At 39.6% G+C, this 19,703-nt stretch overlaps 1 protein-coding gene across 3 annotated transcripts in view; it reads left to right on the plus strand.

Annotated features, from left to right (window-relative positions):
• scny (scrawny) overlaps positions 1 to 19,703 on the plus strand; it is a 228,270-nt gene that overhangs the window by 148,881 nt on the left and 59,686 nt on the right. For all 3 annotated transcript variants that reach the window (XM_067136030.2, XM_067136028.2, XM_067136029.2), the window contains one exon: positions 16,800 to 16,908. In XM_067136030.2, coding sequence (XP_066992131.2) covers positions 16,800 to 16,908 — 109 coding nt within the window. The remainder of the gene's footprint in view (positions 1 to 16,799; positions 16,909 to 19,703) is intronic.

Consider the following 19,703-nt stretch of genomic DNA (forward strand, 5'->3'; position numbering starts at 1 on the left):
GACAGAGCCCTGTGGTACACCATTTGTAACTTTCTTCAAAGTGGAATACAGTGGAACCTCAATTCTCCGTTTTTCGAGGGACCACGGAAAAGAACTGTACAACGTGGGGAAAACGGAAAATCCGGGAACGAATGAACCATTAACAATTTGGCTAAACATCACAAAAAATTAAATATGTATACCAATAATCTTACAAATGCTCCTAAACCAAACCAAACTACAGGTCCAATGGGCCTTCGACCTACCAAGCGATCGCCCTCGGCCCGAAGGCCTGCAGATGCGAGGTGACGCATTGTCAGTGTGACGAATCCTCTCGGCCGTTATTCCTGGCTCTCTAGACCGGAGCCGCCATATCACCATTAAATAGCTCCTCAATTAAAGGTAATCTTAGAATGAGTGAACCTGAAACTAGCCCTCATATCCAGGTAAAAATACCTGACCTGGTCAGTAATTGAATTCGGGCCCTCCGAGTGAGAGGCAGCCAAGTTAGACCGCGGGGCTGGCTTCAAACGTTAATTACCAGTACGCGACTTTAAAATCTCAAAACTTTACGTTCAGTTTTACCGGGGAATTTTCGTCAGTTTCCTCTGAAAACTTTGTCATATTCCTTTAAAAACTTCTTTCATTTCAGCAACTTTGATCAGCCAAACTCTTCAAAAAATCTATTAGTAATACCCGTAACGCGAAGCCAAACAACAATCGACCACAAGTAGTTTTTCATTCTCTAATCTAATAAAATAAAGCACATTAGATACAAAAGCGTCCAACATGATGGCAAAATCCTTTTTTGTTGTTTATCTTCCATTGTAATTTGGTCACCGGTAATACTGTTCCCAGTCAGTTTATGGAAATCTTGTACCGTGTAAATTAAGCCTAGGCTACATCGACTTTTAAAGGTTATGTTGAACGCGAGAATATGGTTTCGAAGTAACAATCCTCAAGTTCTCGAATGCATTATATTTAGTTCTGCCTGTCACTAATCACAATCAAATTGGAAAGAGAAAAAATATCATTAACACTTCCAAAATTACGATTATTCGCTACCTTGAACTCAGCTGGAAAGCGCCCTCGCTGTACAAGTCGGTACGAGTGCAAGATACAAAGTTTTTAAATGTAACGTGCGCAAATAAAATGACTGCGGCTTTTATAACATTTTAGCACAAAAACGTGAAATTTCCAGTCTTATATTAGGACCAAAACAGTAATAGGCAACCCTAAATCCTCCCATGGTTTTATGTACGTATGTAAGGTGCAACATCTGTCCTGGTCTCAATAACATAATTGTATACGATAATATTAAAATACTAAATTTGTGTTACTTAAGAAGGAGCCGTTTCGATTCCTGCGTGAAAGCCCAGTGACTATACAGTGCCCTAATGCCGGAAACCTGTTCAGCGACACACTCGAAAAACGCAATTTAAAAAATTTAAAAATCTAACCCTGGACATAATTTAGACATTTTGCAAGCTCGAACATTTGACGAAACTCGTTCCGTCTTCAAACAGAGCTATTACAAGTTGTCCATTTCATGACCGTATCGATGTTTAATCAAGAAGTATAAATAACCACCTAATCGATACTTTATTAATGCCTCAGGCAAAATTGAATAAAATTAAAACTTACAGGACATGTTTCGACCACTTAGTGGTCCTCTTCAGCACGGCACACGCAATGTTTGACGCTCGGAAGATTACGCATTACTTCTTTTAAGTAACTCACATTCCACTCCGTCTAAATTGAGCAGTGCCTACCCCCGTCATTTTTATATCGCCTCATCAACTGATATTGTGTGGACTTGATCTTTAACTTCTTTCTTACTTATGCATTGTTTTTCGAGTTATAATCGGCTGATGATTACCCAGACTGGGGTCGAAACCGGTACCATTTCCATTTTTTAATTAAATAAGAATGTAATCTCTACATCTCTTATTTACTTGTATTGAATAGGTTGAACTACCATATTTATTATTTAAATTTAAATTTTAAGTAGATCAGGAAAAACTCCAAACTCTATAAACACTTATTTAAAGTAAAAGCTAGAGGTTGAGAAATCAAATGTTTTATTCTTTTGATGATTTAATTAGATAACCAGTAACAATCCATACTCATAGAGTTTGATAATTTTAATTACTTCATCAGATGTGATTTCAACCCAATGGAAAGTGTTTCGGCGGGGGGGAGGGTTATTGTGAAGAAAGTCACTCGCAGCTGTACCTGTTGCCTTAATTTGATCTCCGATTTCTTTTACAGAGTTTAAGAAATAATTATTTAGTTCTTCCAGATCGAGAAATGTGTCTTGAGTTCGAGTAGGGATGTTTTCTTGTACTATAACATCCCATGCTGTCTTACATTTGTTGGGTGCATTCTCAATATATTTTTCACAAGCTAAAGTTTTGGCATGGATAAGTTTTCTTTTATATAACTTTTTACAATTAAGATAATCTTTATACATGCCATTCTGCTCGGTTCCTCCTTGACAAGAGTTTTTATAAATTCTATACAGCAAAAGCATTCTTTCTCTATACTGAGTCAATTCATCAGTATACCAGTACAACTTCTTGCTTTCAAGTTTACCTTTATGACTAATTTTTACCAGTGGTGAACATAAATGCCACAATTCAACCAATTTATCTAAAAGGTTTCCAAATACAGTTTCAACATTCTAAGTGTGTTCAATACAACGGCCAGCTCTTGATGGCACAACTGAAATTGCCTCAGTTCAGTCAAGACATTCGTAAAAAATATCGCCCCACATCAACCTTGGCGAGGTCAGTTTTTTATTGATTTTCTTTTCAGCCTGGGAAAGAATATCACACGCACTTTTGGACAGACGTGTTAGAAACCTCTTGCTGCTGCCGGACCTGTAATCTTTAATTTCCATAAAAAACCTACTTCCACTTTCGTGACAAAGTGAACCAACACAAGACATATCGATATATTATTTTTTGTTGTCGTTGCTAATGGCTTTACGTCGCATCGACACAGGTAGGTCTTATGGTGACGAACTTGATAAATTTTGAGGATTACCTAACAGCATACCCAGCCATATGATGAACTAAACACTTGCCAACCGACGGATTGGGAGCTAGGCTCAACTCCGGCTCAGCACTTTCCCAGTCTTCAGTATTTAAACTGTCTCGAAAAACTACTTTTTTTTTCTTTTATGGAAGTTTATACTAACTTTTTTTTACAGTCTTGTTCCACACTTTCACATCCTGGGCCAACATTCTCTTTTGGTTTACGAAGTACGTCAGCACTAATTCCCTTTTAGGCTCACAGTTTCCTTCAGGTGATAGTGTCTGCTTTATAGGAACGTATTTACATTGTAGTTAATGCAAATGAAAATCTGTCGTGATTGGATGGTCATCCGAACTGAGTGAACGCATGATTCCATAAAGTGTTGTTCCAAGGGATCCAGAGTGAGATTTCTTGTCGATATTTACGCATAACCTCTTTCCCAGAACCACTTCCGCATCTCTAATGTACTTTGAAGTGTTACCATTAAGGATTCCATGGTCCTGGATGAGGCAAACATGTTATGTATTAACCGACGACAAACAAAAGAACCCTCGGCTACTTCGGTTCGCGCAGCTTGTTTCGGTTCATCCCGACGTTACCCGATGAATGAAGGACAAGCACATGCGCAGCTGGCTGACAGACATGCCGGCTGTCAAGCTGGCGTTTACACATACTGCAAGTAGCTGCAGTCAGGCTCTTCGATTGAGGTTATTCTTTCATTAAAGCCGGAAACGCAATGCAATTAAAAGAATGAAAGTAAATGTAAAGTGGGCCAAAAGTATTAAGCGTTGAGTTAAATGGAACTATTTACAATACCCAAGCTGTAAACCTTATTTTTTAAAATATAAAAATTAAAAATATACTGTTCCAATAAGCGTACACACAGAGGACGTAATATGAACAACACAAAATAATTCATGCACGCTTACGAAGGAAAAGGATTAAGTCATAAGAGGCATTCTCGTATCTCATCTGCCATCTCACCATCGTCTTCCTGATTACTGCTTTCATCCTCGGACTCTGATTCATATTCAGAGGGGCTGCCGTCATTCACAGAAATAATGAAGCTATCGATGGCGTCATCAATGAGGGCATCTTTGGACCAATATTCATCTTCTATATCGCGTACGTGCTTGCAACAGTTTTTCCATTTTGACACTGAATATTCCTAGATAGCTTGCTCGCAAAGTCTACACTTCACTTCTAGAGAGTCTGACACAGATTCACCCACTCTGCCCTTGATGTCTGACCACACCAACTCAATAGGATTGAGATCTGCGTGATAGGGTAGCAGACGTAAAACACTGTGACCGGCATTGGCAAACATTTTATCAATTTTGTAGGTCTTTACTATCATCAATTCAGCTTTGGTCAAACTTCCTTCAAATTGGATGTTGTTGGGTGTAAGCCAATAGATTTCTTTTTTGTGCGATGACAGTGTTGGCTTCCTATTCTCTTGTACGTTGTGATAACTAGCATTGTCTAATACTATCACACTGTTTGGACTTCAGTTCGGTAGCAGTTGCCTTTCCACCCAGGTTGAAAAATTGGTAAAGTTCATGTCGTCATGGTAGTCCCCTGTTTTTTGCTTTGATTTGAATATCAATAAGGCGTTGTTTACAAAGCCTTCCTCTCCCCCAGCGTGCACAACAATAATGCGAGGACCTTTCCCTATAGCTTGTAATTTTCCCACCTCTGTATCAGATTGCCAGCATGATGGGACAGAGTGAGTAGAATGAACGAATGTCTCATCTAAATGCACTATTTTCCGATCATTCTCTCTGTACTGACGAATTTGTCTGAGATACCTTCCCCTCTATGCCACGATGTCAGGTTTCTCTATCACTATCAACAACGTTCGAGAACGATGGCCAGACAGGATGTGACCCCCTCCACTACTCCCTATGTCGTCAGACATCCACTTGGAGAGAATGCGCGGGGAAGTGAGCTTTGCGCAGGTTGTTGGTTGCAGGGTAATAGGTTTTAGAGCTTGAAGTAAAGTGAGGACAGTTGTGTGAAGTGGGGAGTTTTTATAGAAAGCCTTGGAATGTATGAATGCATTGAGTGCATCAGAAACATTATTTAAGTCACATGTACATGCCTCAGTGTCCTCGCTGCCTACAAAACCTGATGGTCCCATTTCTTGATAAAATTTTAGTCCATTGATGACACATTCTTTGAAAGGAGGAAGGATCTAAATGAGCTCTTGTCAGCTTGGGGCAAGCTCTAAGTCCTGCATACCCACAGAGATCTTCTTTAAACAGTTCCGTATAAAAGTCAAAATTTATATTTTTGCCTTTGTAAGATAGTCTTCTTTATTATGGAAAGAGTTTCTTATGTAGTAGAAGTCCGCTATGGCGAGTATGGCATATAACGAGAACCCCGTTATACCAACAATATTTTGCTGTCCCTTCAAAATTCCTATATTAAACTGTGTATTATCCTTCGGTTACAGCGAGAGCCCTATCACTGATGCATCCCTTATCACGAGCGATTAAGCGTGCACGATTTTTTCCATTATCGACATTTATGCACCCCAGCGATTATGTTGCATGCAATCGATTATCTTCGGTATCGTTTCCTCGCTATGTCCATTAGCGAGTTCTCTCATCGACATTCAAAGGCATTGTCGGAGTCTGTTAGTTATACCCGTCGACTGCTGTTCCGTAAAGAAAATTTGAAATGGAAGAGAACATATTTTCGTAATAACCACACCAATAAGATGTCCGATAACAGTTCTTAACTCATAAAAAAATAAAGGCTGGCTAAATGATGCTAAATACTGTAGTTAAGTAAAAATCGGATACACCTCGAGATATGGCAGAGTGTATAATTGATTTCACAGATTAGTTTAAATTTTCTCGCGTCTGGTTAAATTACGGAAAGGTTATTATCATGTAAATTTATAGCGAGATTATCATTTATCTAGTGGCGCTTGAAGTATGTATTCATCATATGTATAGTACGGTTAAGTTAGGATAGGTGACGCTGTTTGAATAAGGAAACTGAAACGTTTGCCACAAAATGTGATCGATCATCTTCGGTACCGTAATCTATAATCTTCATATCCGTATTGTCGAACTACACAATTATAAATAGGAAAGGAAATCCACCTTATCAATACTTGTTTATTATAATATTATTATATTACAGTACCAGTTTCGACCCCCAATTTCAAGTCGTCCTCAGCTGAACAACACACTCGCATATAGTACATCAAACAATGATTGATATTGCTTTGCCTGGGGAATGCCATATGATAAATGTTTGGATACATCCAAGTGGGGCATGTCAAATCGGGAACTAACATGTGCCACTGTGTGTGACTCAGCAAGTATATGTCTATAATAACATACATAAAATTGGTTTAATACTATCTTAACTTAAAGCTAATTTTAAGTATATATGGTTAAAAGCAATATAAGAACACTTCATGCACAGAAACGTTCGTAATCTTGCGTATACCCAGTTCATCAGTTGACTTCTGTGTTGGAGTCTTTTGCCTTGGTTGTGCATTTGGTTGATGCTTTTGAGATTAAATAATATAATTTGCTTGTAAAATTTTTCCTGTTATTTATATAAAAGATTTTTTCTTCGTGTTTGTGCATAGAATAAAACACTATCTGAAATTTAAAATGAGTTCCAGACGTGTTGTTACAACTAGGATAAAATGTATATATACAGCTCTGCTGTGTGTTGAATCTTGTTTTTTGTGTTAAAATCGAATCATATAGTGCTGTGACATTGATAAAATTTGAGCAGCATTAGACCCAAGGTGGTAGTTCCATCTGTAGCTGTGCGTTAGTGTTATGATTATCTGTGTAAGATAAGATTGAGTTATGAGTGATATTATATATTGGAGGAATGTCTAAGGATTGTGTGTGCTAATTTGAATATGTACTTACTATTTCTGGCGTGGTTGAGTTGCATTTTGTATGAGAGCTCACTGTGTACTGCTTCGTGTTCGTCTTGGGCTCACACCGCCTACTATGAGGGTAGAGGGTTAGGGACAGTTGCTGTTGTTGGTGTAGGGGTGGACCTAGGTGTGTCGTTCAGCGGTTCTCTGTCACATGTCATGTTTCGTTTACTGATTTTCTTAAGGTAACCATTTTTTTAGAGCGGGGATGACTGTATTGAAAATGTTAGTTTTTTCTGTGGTTTCGTTTATAATGAAATTTGGATTGGTATTTTGGTCTAGAGAGATGTAAAATTATTCTGTTATATTGAGCAGGGGGGGCCCCTTGGAGTTTATGTTCAGAATTCATTTATAATTCCATCGTCGGTATGGTATAGTTTCCTCACTATGTGCATTTGTCTTTCGTTGACATTTGAAGGCAATGTTGGAGTAGATTAGTAATATCCAACTGCTATTCTCTAAAGAAAATTCGAAATGAAAGAGAATAACAAAGTTTTCATAATAAATACGTAAATAATGTGGCCGATAGCCGTTGTTAATACCAATATTAATAATACCCTATGGCAGGGATGGCGAACCTTTTTCGACTAGTGTGCCAATATAGGTCTGGATTATTATTCCCAATTGTGTACTGTGCCACTTGTTATTTTCATTTGTAATGGATACAACTCCCGCTCTCACTCGCCACCGCCACCACCGACTTCCATCCCTAATTCCAAATTATGTTTCATGGTGGTATTTTGCCAATACCGCAAAAATACTTAGTAGCTATATCATTTATGTTAGGTTCATAACGTCTTCACAACGTTCATTGCAGAAAAAAGTTGCTTGCAGGCGTATGATGACCCAAACAAAGTAAGTAGCGCTGTAGCAAGTTTCTTCATGGCCGAAACCTTTTGTGGGAGGCTGTTCAACTGTTCAAGTATTAAGTTCTCCGGCTTCTGAAGAGAGTATTCACCAACAGCACACTTGATTTTCACTAATGCTTCATCAAGTTGTACGAGCTTTTTCACCCATACGTGCTTTCTTAAAATTCAGTCAACTCCATTTCTAAACTATCAATATCTAGTTCTAGTGTTGCCATAATGCACGTTCGAATGGAACTAGAATTTAGATTTTCGGTATTTATTTCTTAAACCTAAAACACTATGACTATACGATGCACGAGTTATGTATAGTCTATAGTACAAAACTTACCATAAAAATTGTAATATGTTCATGTGGTGTGCCACCGAAATTGTGCTCGCGTGTCACCTAATGACACGCGTGGCATAGGTTCGCCATCCCTGCCCTATGGGAATCAACATCTATATCAACATCTATATCAGCCGTTGTTAACTCGTTAAAAATAACGGCTGGAGTAAGCGATCTCTTAATTATAATGTAATATACTGAAATTAAGTAAGAATGTGATACACCTGAAGATATGCAGAGATGCCAACTATTACGATTCAGTCGTAATAATTACGAATTACCTATCATAATTACGCCTTTACGAATCACACACCACAAATTACGATTTTTTGTTGATTTTTAAATCTAAGTGTATGAAGTGTTCAAAAGGATACACAAGGTGGCTTGAATTCTCATATTATTTTCGGATTTCTCAGTAATAATTTATACCACTTTCCTGTCCCTCGTTTAAGAATATTTCGAATTTTCACGTGCCGAATGCAGTGTGTGCTTCCAGTACCGGAAATATACGCACCTGTGAAGTGGTATATCTTGCGGAGTTGTTGCCTTTGTTTGTCACATGATCAGACTTCCGTGCAAGTATGCGAGTTGTTTGTCTTTGTTTTGGCGATAAAGTGGTGACAAACTCCTTTTAATTGTGAATACTGTGTGCGTGACTATTGAAGAAGTATTTATTGTGATTTTAGTTGCCAAATTGACATATATTGCTCTTCTGATATATGTGCTAATCGTGTGTTACGAAATGGGAAAGGTTTGAAATAATGAAGCGATTTCTTGTGCAGGAAAATACATGTGATTACGTTACTGTGACTAGTGACGCTAGTAATATAGTTGAAAAATATAGGGAGGTATACTCGGAAGAATGGCCCTGTTTAATGCGTTCCTCAAAATCTCATTCACACGTGTTTTGAAGTGTGTGTAGCCGCGATGTTTTGGATGCGCATGGTGAAGAAGAACAAGACTGAATTTCATGTTAATATTAACTCCGAACTGTTAAGTGCTCTGTTAGTGCAGAGGATGCACATGATATGAAAAGAAAAAGCATGTCACCAGTGAACGTTTCCCAAACAGGAACTACAAGCTTTAAATGATATGTAATTTAGTAAGATCACGAAAAAAAAATAATTCTATGACTCCCGCGTGCCCTAACGGCTGCATTACAAATTACCTCTCTTGAAAGTTGGCATCTCTGGATATGGCAGAGTACATCACTGATTTCACAGGATAGTTCATCTTTTCTCGCGTCTAGTTAAATGTCGGAAGTTTGTAAATTTTTAGCGAGGATAACTCGTTTCTCTACATCCGTTTCAAATGTGCTTTCATAAGACATAGGCATTCGGTTACGTTAGGTGACACGATTTGAAGAAGAAAACTCTGGAGTTATTACGTATTTCTCCGAATCCAAGACGGCGTGTTTTTTCCTCAGTTCCCATGCGAAAAATCAAGTGTCGTGCATTCGCGGCGCAACAGTAATGAATACCACTGGCAACTCTCGCGGTAACCATGCTGCTTCTTTTCGTATGCTCACGCACATACAAAATTTGTTGACAATAAACGACCACCGCTTTAAAGACCATGGCTACTCAGTGGCAGAATTATAACGTATCTACTGTACCTGACTGTTAGTAAAATTAAGTTTTATAGACAGCAAGAACATTTTCCTGATGGATAGTCATTCATGGTGGTCCATGGTGTGGGTTACTGTAGTCACGTCCTAGTTTGTGAACTATGGGCAACGGTTGAGTGGCCTAGTAAGTGGTCCTGAGAGTCGAGATACCAGTTACTATGGAATCGGAGTGGGCATCTCGGACATATTCTGAGTCATGGCCCTCCTTGTGCTCAGGCGGCTAGGACTATACCATCCACCTGTGGTCCATAACCCATTAGAGGAGAGAACCTCACTTGGACTATGTGTACGTAGGGTAGCATCCTGCTTCGTGAATTTACCGAGCTCAGAACATTTAAAGGAAGCCTCGGACCTATGGGAGTAACGGAGTCCCACTCCCGTTTTACAGGCGAGGGACTCCTTGGAAACAACTTGGCAAACGAAATGGAATTCGATGGGGAGCTGTCGATATTAATGGGGCTTATGGAAGAAAGAAAGTAGAACAGGCTGAGTCAGCTAAGAGGATGCATCTGGATGTACTAGGAGTAAGTGATATTCGGGTAAGGGGAGATAACAAGGAAGATATAGGAGGTTATAAAGTGTACTTGACGGGTGTTAGAAACGGAAGGGCAGAGAATGGGGTAGGGTTCTTTATCAGGAATACCATTTCATGCAACATAATTTCTGTTAGGCACGTAAATGAGCGAATGATGTGGGTGGATTTGACAGTTGGAGGAATTAGGACGAGAATTGTCGCAGTGTATTCACCATGTAAGGGTGCAGATAGGATGAAGTTGACAAGTTTTATGAAGCATTGAGTGACGTCATGGTCAGGGTCATCAACAAGTTTAGGATAGTGCTGATGGGCGATTTCAATGCGAGAGTTGGAAATAGAACTGAAGGATACGAAAGGGTGATTGGTAAATGTGCAGAAGATATGGAAGCTAATAGGAATGGGAAGCGTTTGCTGGACTTCAGTGCTAGTATGGGTTTAGCAGTTAAGAATACATTCTTCAAGCCTGAAGCTATTCACCGCTACACATGGGAGACTAGGGGTGCCAGATCCATAATAGACTATATCTTAACCGACTTCGAATTCTGGAAATCTGTTAGGAATGTACAAGTTTTCTGGGGATTTTTTGATGATACAGACCGTTATCTGATCTGATCTGGCCTAGGATAGAGAAAGTGAAATCTGTCTGCAAACGGATAAAGGTAGAAAATCTCTAGGACGAGGAAATTAGAAGTACATGGATATGATTAGTGAGAAGTGTCCGGCTCCATGGCTAAATGGTTAGCGTGCTGGCCTTCGGTCACAGGGGTCCCGGGTTCGATTCCCGGCAGGGTTGGGAATTTTAACCATCATTGGTTAATTTCGCTGGCACAGGGGCTGCGTCTTCATCATCATTTCATCTTCATCACGACGCGCAGGTCATTTAACTGACAGAATAGGGCGCATTCTTAGAAAGTACAATATAATTCCACTTTTTACCACAGGCAAGAAGCTCAAATCCCTGTTTCAATCATTCAAAGAAAAACCACATCTTGAAACACTGGGCGTGTATGAAGTTCGGTGTGGTTGTGGTTGCTCATATATTGGCATGACAAAAAGGCTTGTTAGCACCAGGGTGAATGAACACATCAGGTCAGTAAAGTATGTCACTCCTTCATCCTCCACAGAGAATGCCATAAGCCAATCTGCCTTAGAGAACATTTCTACGGTACAGGCCATAATATCCCCTTTGACCAGGCGGAGGTCATCGTGCCTGTAAAAGACTTGCGTGCTCAACTGGGAAGGGAAACCATAGAGATAGAGCTGTGCCCAAATAACACGAACAGAGAAGACGGCTTCAAGTTATCAAATACATGGAGACCTGTACTGCAGAAATAAATGCATGACAACACGACACAGCGGGACGCACTGAAGAAACTGTCGACAGAGGGCGGTGAATCAGTAACTTCCCTCCCAACAATCACAGCACAGCGCGACGATCCTTGAGCCCAGTTAGTGGGGTAGGCCGTGGATAGTACAGTCATGACTTCCACGTTCCTTCGAAGAATTTCCTTGCTTATTTTCTGAGGCAGAACTTCACATGCCCTGATGAAGGCCAATGCGGTTTGGCTGAAAGCTCGGCTTCATTAAATATATATATAGTGGCTTTAATCCAGGTACACATTTATTTCTTTACGTTAATATGAGTTGCATTCTTTAGTTACCTTTTGAGGGACAATAATGTCTTTTCGGCATCATACGAGAACTAGAACCACCCTGAATTTGACTATAACTAGACTGACCTTCAACTTGAACATCACCGCTTACTGTTGCCATCACTTCTTTACTCACTTTGTGATTCTTGTTCCGTATCCTCTATAGATATTGTCTTCACTGCTTTTCCTACCAGGTGCCTTTTGCGATTTCACCTCAGTGGATATGTGTTATGGTAAATTTGGAAATATGAGGCACTGCTCCTGGTATTAATTTCCACCTCACACGAGAAAGTTCAACGTTTTCACCCTTCACAAAGAAACAGTCCTTTATATTAAATCTGCTTAAAAATGCTGATCACACATTCTTTTGGCTGACAATTAGTTATCTTTCTGCAGAATAGCTCATCCATTTTGCAAACAGATTTTCTTTTGGCAGTGTAAAAAATCTTCTACCATCACACTTCCTTCCGTAACCTGATTTACAACCAGGAACGAAACAGTATGACATTTTCTCGAAATAATAGAAAACTAGTTGATTGCACACACAAAGCAAAGCACAGATACTAACACAGACTGTTAGAAAATAATAAAACATCAGACTCTAAAATTATTACCGCGACTATATGCATGCTCGCTATAACTTCGTCGACAATTTGGTGCACATGTTGTTGCAGGTAGTGCGTTGCGATTGAAGCGCCACACTAACAACAATGTTGAGAGAGCGGAATGATCACACGAGGTATTCTATTTGTCATGGTGAAACTAAACTTTTTTGACTGTGTTGCAGGCATACCAGCAGTGTAAAAAGCTAAATAGAAGTAGAGTAAGTACAGAGCCTCACAGTAGGCCACGGTTCAGTTTTTTCTGCCTACTACTGTATATACGAATAATCCCCACACCTTAATGTTAGGAAGATAAATTTTGGAAAAAAAAGTATTTGTATACCTATTTTTAAAATTCATTTTTCATGTATACCTATCTTTTTTATTGATAGTGAAAATGGTAAATACTGCATTACAGCACAATAAATTTAAAAATTGTGAAACAAGACTTCGATCTTCAAAATATACAGGCATCTGGTCTGCATTACCAGTCCATGGGAGAAAATACGAATTTCGTGGTGCAAATCGATAGCAATTTGTGGAAATCCACAATATTTTCTTCACAGTTGGTTGGGAGACATTACACTGCTGGCTTTCCCACAAAAAATCAAGTTATTTCATTCAAAAATACGTATAAGCCATAGAGCCATCCATTGCTAGCTTTAAAAACCCATAGTTTGTAACCCTCTTGCTATTGAAGTAGCTTTGGACACACATTTAACTCGTGGCGGCCCATCCTAAAACCCTCTTTAGTCATATAACCGCATATCTTGTTTTCGGTTACTGAAAATTTTCATCTACGAAATGTCTGGTTCTTGCTGTTTGTTCAAGACTAGTTTTATTTTTCCTCCAGTCACGTATGGAACTCTTGTCCATATCATGCTTTCTTCCTGCAAGGATTACCAATTTGCTCTCCCTCTTCTATAATGCAAAGATTAATTTTCCTTTGCCGTGAAACACTTGTAATGAGAATTCACACCAGTTATCCTGAATGCATGCTACTACTTATACTGGTGCCACTTAAACGTCGCGATATGCACTCAGCATGCTTCTTGCTTGTGGCGAGAACTAAGTTGTCAGCGGAGTGGATGAAAAAAAAAGCCAATTTCAGATTTCTATATGTTGGGAGCACTACTAAACCCTATGCAAATAATACCCACACCCCAATTTTTTGCTGCTAATATTAGGACGTGTTTTGGTCTATCATAATTGGCCATCCTCAGCTGTGAGCAGAATTGTTCTAAACACTTTAAAAACTGAAATGTCATTACAAAGATACATTTTAAAAAAAAAAACACAAACCTACTACGCTGGCGTAGCGGGGGAAGAGGTGATACACCCACGTGGCGCGTCCTAGGTGGCGGATAGGGGGGTCCTAACCGGCTTGCCGGCGGACTTGAGGGAAATAAAATACCTCTCACGGACCAAACACACAACAACGCAGACGAAGAATACACCCATGGTATCCCCTGTCTGTTGTAAGAGGCGACTAAAAGGGATGATTATATTAGATTATATTAGAACCATTAGAACTCCTTGTGATTAGTACCACTACGCAAGGAACACCATGGGTCACTTTTACTTGCGCGTAGTACCACCATGTTAGGTACCAAATAGGTTTGTGATTAGTAGCAAACGAGAGCGTGACGGCTTTTACAGTACCTGTGATTAGTAGCACTAGATGAGCGACATCATGGGATGACAGAACCCATGGTTCTGGCTTGCCTATGATTAGTGCCCACTACGTGAGGAACACCACGGGATAGTACGAATCCGTGTGGTTTGTACACTTAGGTTATGAACACCATAAGTTTGCGTTGCCTGTCAATGGCACCGCAATGTGCAAAACACAGTAGGTCTGTAATACATATGTGAATTTGTTTACCTGTGAGTAGTACTATAATGTGAGGAATACCACGAGTCTACACTACTCTTGATTAGTACTGCAACATGACTAATACCATGGTTCTACTTTTCTAGCAATAAGTACCGTTATGAGGGGCCGATGACTTGGATTTTGGACTCCTTGTGACTACAAGCATCATCGATTCAGTATCGTCCTATAGAAGCAGTCCCTTGGTCAGTAATACTGTTGTTTTACGCCAGCTTCTGTATGTGAGACACTGTGGGTCGGTTCCACTGATCGTTTTAACTTCATATCCATCCATTCATTCTTCGTCCTCACGTTTTGAATTGTGGTCAGTGGAGGATTTTGGGTTTTTAATTTGTAATTTCATTTCGTACCATTAGGGGCCGATGACCTAGATGTTAGGCCCCTTTAAACAACAAGCATCAATCAATCAATCAAAAAAAACAAGCATACTAAATATATTTATTGCAAAATCAGTGTGTAATTTTAATATGTATGTTTTTTATTTATCTTCGTAATGAAACTGGTCGTAGCAGCTTACCCGCTGCCCTATTTTCTTATTCATTATTAAACTAACTGCTGCATTTCCTCTGTTTGATTTTGTGTTGATAATTCGGTAGTCGCCTCACCAAAAGTCCTGTTTTTCCTGCCAACGTTCTTCACTTACACCACCTACATCTAACTTTAGTCGATCCATCTCCCTTTTCAGATTCTCTAATCCACCACGACGATTCAAACTTCTAACATTCCATGCTCCGACTCGCAGGATGTCAGTATCCATCTTCCTGATGATCGCCCCCTCTCGAGTAGTACCCACTCGGAGATCCGAATGGGGGGGCTAGTTTACCTCCGGAATATTTTACCCGGGAGGAAGCCATCATCACTACATCATTCATACAGAGAGAGCTGCATGTCCTCGGGGGTTAGTTACTCCTGCAGTTTCCCGTTGCTTTCAACCGTGTAGCAGTATCAACACAGCTAAGCCATGCTGAGTATTATTACAAGGCCATATCAGTCAAATCATCCAGACTGCCGCCCTTGCAACTTCCAAAAGCTTCTACCCCTCTTTCTATGAACCATTCCTTAGTCTTGTCTCTCAACAGATACCCATCCGATATGGTTGCACCTGCGGCTCGGCTATATGCTTCATTGAGACACGCAAGCCTCCCCACCACGGCAAGGTCACATGGTTCGCAGGGGAGGTATATTGCTTTACCAAAGAATTTAAGAACCTTAACACATTGGAACCGGGCCCCGAGAAATCTTGCTTTTATGTACCTCAATTTTCCTTGGTCGTTGTTACAATCTGATGGCGATATTATAAGTTACAAATGGTGTGTTCATGTAATATAGAATGTGGTGCTGTCTTGCAGCTGCTGATATCAGTATTTGAGATGAATTATGTGCACACCCCTCATCAGACGTACTGAGCGACCGTGAATTGCGTATGTCTAATGCTGTTAGAGGTTCCCAAAGTGATATTGGAATGTGTATATCTAATTGTGGACAACAATCTTGTGTGTTGTAATACAGCTGATGGTATAAACATAGGTATTGTAGGTCCTTCTTCACAAAGGGTACTGCTTTGAAAGGTATCACACCATACAGGACTACTAAACCACCTGGTGGGAACATCCACGTTTGAGATTGATATCTTGAATACTTTTCAAGTTACAGTAGTATGATTGCAGCAGTATAATTTTTTCTTGCAAGCTTGAACTATCTGGTCAACACAGGGTAACGGCCTCCGTCAGAGCCCGTCGCCACTGTGACAATAGATAATTTCAACATCAAAAACAAGAGAGTTTGTTTTTGTTGTTGAAATTATCTATTGTTCAGCTATTGTTAGCCATAATGCAAACTATTTTCTCTCACTTTTCAATGGCAGCGTTGGTTTAGGCTGTTTTACAGCGCTGACTTCTCAGTATTATAGACACTCGCTGCAGAAATGGGTAAAAGCTAGCAGCAGTGAAGAAAAGCATGGTATGGCATGTGCCTACGAGAAGTTTGGTCATACTGGCAGATCTGACTTTGGCTGTTTCTCTGCTTTGAACTGAAGACAAGAGACAGGCACTCATAAAGATAAGAGTCCATAGTGGACGTTCTAGAAGAACATCTGCCGCTGATCATAAACACATATGATCTTATGTATCACATATATGTCATGTGTTTTATCTTTCCTAGCTTAGACAATTAGTGTAACTTGTGGTGACCTTTTGTATCATATCATCTGAATTTTATGTTTTTCTATTGTTGTGTTTCTTTTATTGCAAGGTATAGGTGGCTGCACGTTGTAAATGTCAAAACTTGGTATAGTCCCGGATGTATGCGTGACTATGAAAGTGGTGCTACTTCTTTAAGTGTACGTTCAAATGACTGTTTCAGCTCCTAGGTCGGTGAGCCTTCCAGTGGTGGGGTCACTTCCCCGGCCGGGTCCCAGCACGGTCACACAAATACACAAGCCTAGTACGCTCCTTCCCCCAGCAAAGGAAAGGTACAGAGAAATAATGAAATACTTCTACTAAAGAGCATTTGGTTGTTTATCAACTGCTAGCTTTCCGAGTGTTGCCAATAATTTTACCCTACTTAATTCTGTCTTTCTTGTGCCCCTTAAATACCAACCACAGCCTTCACGAGAAAATGACAAGAATTGCTGCTACTCTTTATGAACTTTTTTTTTGCTGCATTTCTTTGTAGACCATTGACATATTTGCCAGGCTGGCGGTTAACGTAGATAATCGGTGCTCTTGATAATACTGTTTATATTGTGTTTTGGATGGTGACCAAGAGAAAGTTGGGTTAGCAACTATTTTAACTCTCCTCCTTAATGGACAATCACTGTTCTTTCTTCCTACTCTGCTTTATCTTTTGTAGTAGTAATTTTAAATGTCTGCCTAAAACTGGAACTAGCACTGTAATTGTCAACAGCTCTACTAATTTCTAACACTTTTAGATCAGGGATATTTGGTTGTAGATTTGGTAAACATTTGATAAAATTCAGTAAAGTATCGCACCAGCAACTGTAATTAACAACTACATGTATGATGCACTGTGAAGCTAGTGTCTTACTCTATTGGCACAGATGAAAGGAGGAATGGTTGGTGAAGGCAGCGAATTGCATCGTACAGTTGCATCTTGACAGATCAAGCGTGTCTTCCTTCCTCTTCCCTCCCCCACCAGTTGCTACACTTACATATCATAGGATATAAACTTCATGGTTTTGATCCGTATTGAATTGTGATCACAATAATAATTAATTATTAAATTAATGTTGTATGGTCCACCTTTTTCAATACTATATTATGCAATACTATTGAATTACATTACTCAACTACGGACTAGTTTCGGCCTTGGCTGGCCATCTTCAGCCCTAATGTAATACATCTAATAACTAAACAAATGTAAAAACACACAATTGACATGAAAACTAATGTACAAACACACAATTAACATTAAAATCTAGGATGAACTAAGTGTAAAATCTGAAAAATAAATTAGGCTCTAAATTCTTAGCATCTGGAGTATGCTCATTATCCAGAAGACTCTTTCTTGTATTGATATTCATAGAATTGTTAGTTCCATCACTGCTTATCATTACAATTTCAATTGCAAAACAGGAACTGGTAAATGTTGATTCTGTAGTCAGATCATCAATCACGAAATCTGCTTGGGTGGTGTTAGCAGTATGCAAGCCACTGGAAGCCACTGTAAATAACCACCAGCTGCCGCGAAACTGCTAAATTGGTGTTTCCACATCAACCAACGTAAATAAAATGAAATGTTCCTGTAATGCTTGTTAAAATCGTGCTGAAATGCTGTTCGACATTGTCAGGACGGCTCATGAAAATATTGTTAAAACTGACACATTTTTAATTTTTGGCTGATATAAATTCGCAATCCATTGTGATGTCCATGAATCGCACTCCAGGTCTCAGCTGTATAAGTCAGTATGGGTACAGAGGATTATATAATAATGCTGGAGGTGCAGTAAGCGGTACAAAAGATGAAGATGGGAAAAGCAAGAGCGATGGATGAAATCAGTGTAGAAATGATAAAAGGCTGCTGGACCTGTTGGTATGCAATGGTTGTACAGACTGCTAAAGTGTATGTGAAATCACAATACTGAGCAACATGCTGTTATCAGCCATAGGAAATACCCCTGCACTAGTTCAGAGAGAGATTCAGGGCAGAAGTGACTAGTGACGCTCCATTCCAGTCCGGTACAAACATATTTTACAAGTGTTTCTGGTACGGGACATGCATTTTCTGTGATCTCGGAATTGATTGTTAGTCCACACTGAGCAAGAATTAGAGTAATTCTGAATCATATAAACCCGCAGTGATCAGTTACGCCGAAACATACGAGCATAGGGGAGTGGGCCGCAATTATTCAGTGTCTGAATGCAATGTGCACTACCGCGGTAACAGAGAACACTTCGATGGACCAACAAGTGGCATGTTTCCGAAAGTAGAGGAGGATCTGTTGAATTTTATTTAGTCACACAGATATGCTGTTTCTCACAAAATGCTGTATTTTAAAGGAGGAGAAATAATTGCTGCACATGGAATCAGTGTCTCGGATTTGAAGGTTAGCCAAGGCTTGATGAATTATTTTATGAAGAGAAACGGACTTTCCCTTCGACAAAGAACAACATTATGTCAAAAAATTATTTCAACCAAAAAGTAATTAATTTTCATCGCTTTGACATTGTGAAGCGTAAAGTGAAGAAATATTTGCTCTCCTGAAAAGGAACCACAGGTCAGATGCCAGTCAGTTTCCATATGCCACAAAGTCTAACAATCGATAAGAAAGGGACATCGAGTCATCGTACGGTATGCACTACCGGAAGGGAAAAACAACACTGTACTGCAATGCTTGCTGTAAAAGGTGATAGCAGGAAGTTTGCTGTAACAGTTGTTGGCAGAAAGCTTGCACCTTACGTTGTTCTAAAACGAAAAACAACGCCTAAAATAAAATTTCTTCAAGGGATCCATGTTCATATCCAAGGAAAAGGGTGGATGGACATGTCTCTCGTACAAAATTGGATACGAACGGTTTGGGGAATTCTAGCAGAGTCCCTCCTTCGAGTGTTGGATAGATGGTTGCTTTTTTTGCCGGTATGTCATTATGTACTTACATGAATTGTGCTTTTATTAGTTCATGTTTATTTCACTTCAGGTCTTATTGCCAGCTCGTAATGGGAAGAATACTTTCCAGTGTCAGTTCTTCAAACCTCCATGTCCAACTTGCTTGATGTACCCTATTTGACTTTTCAGAAAAAATCTCAT

The sequence above is a fragment of the Anabrus simplex genome, chromosome 1 (assembly GCF_040414725.1).
Source record: "Anabrus simplex isolate iqAnaSimp1 chromosome 1, ASM4041472v1, whole genome shotgun sequence".
NCBI lineage: Eukaryota > Metazoa > Arthropoda > Insecta > Orthoptera > Tettigoniidae > Anabrus > Anabrus simplex.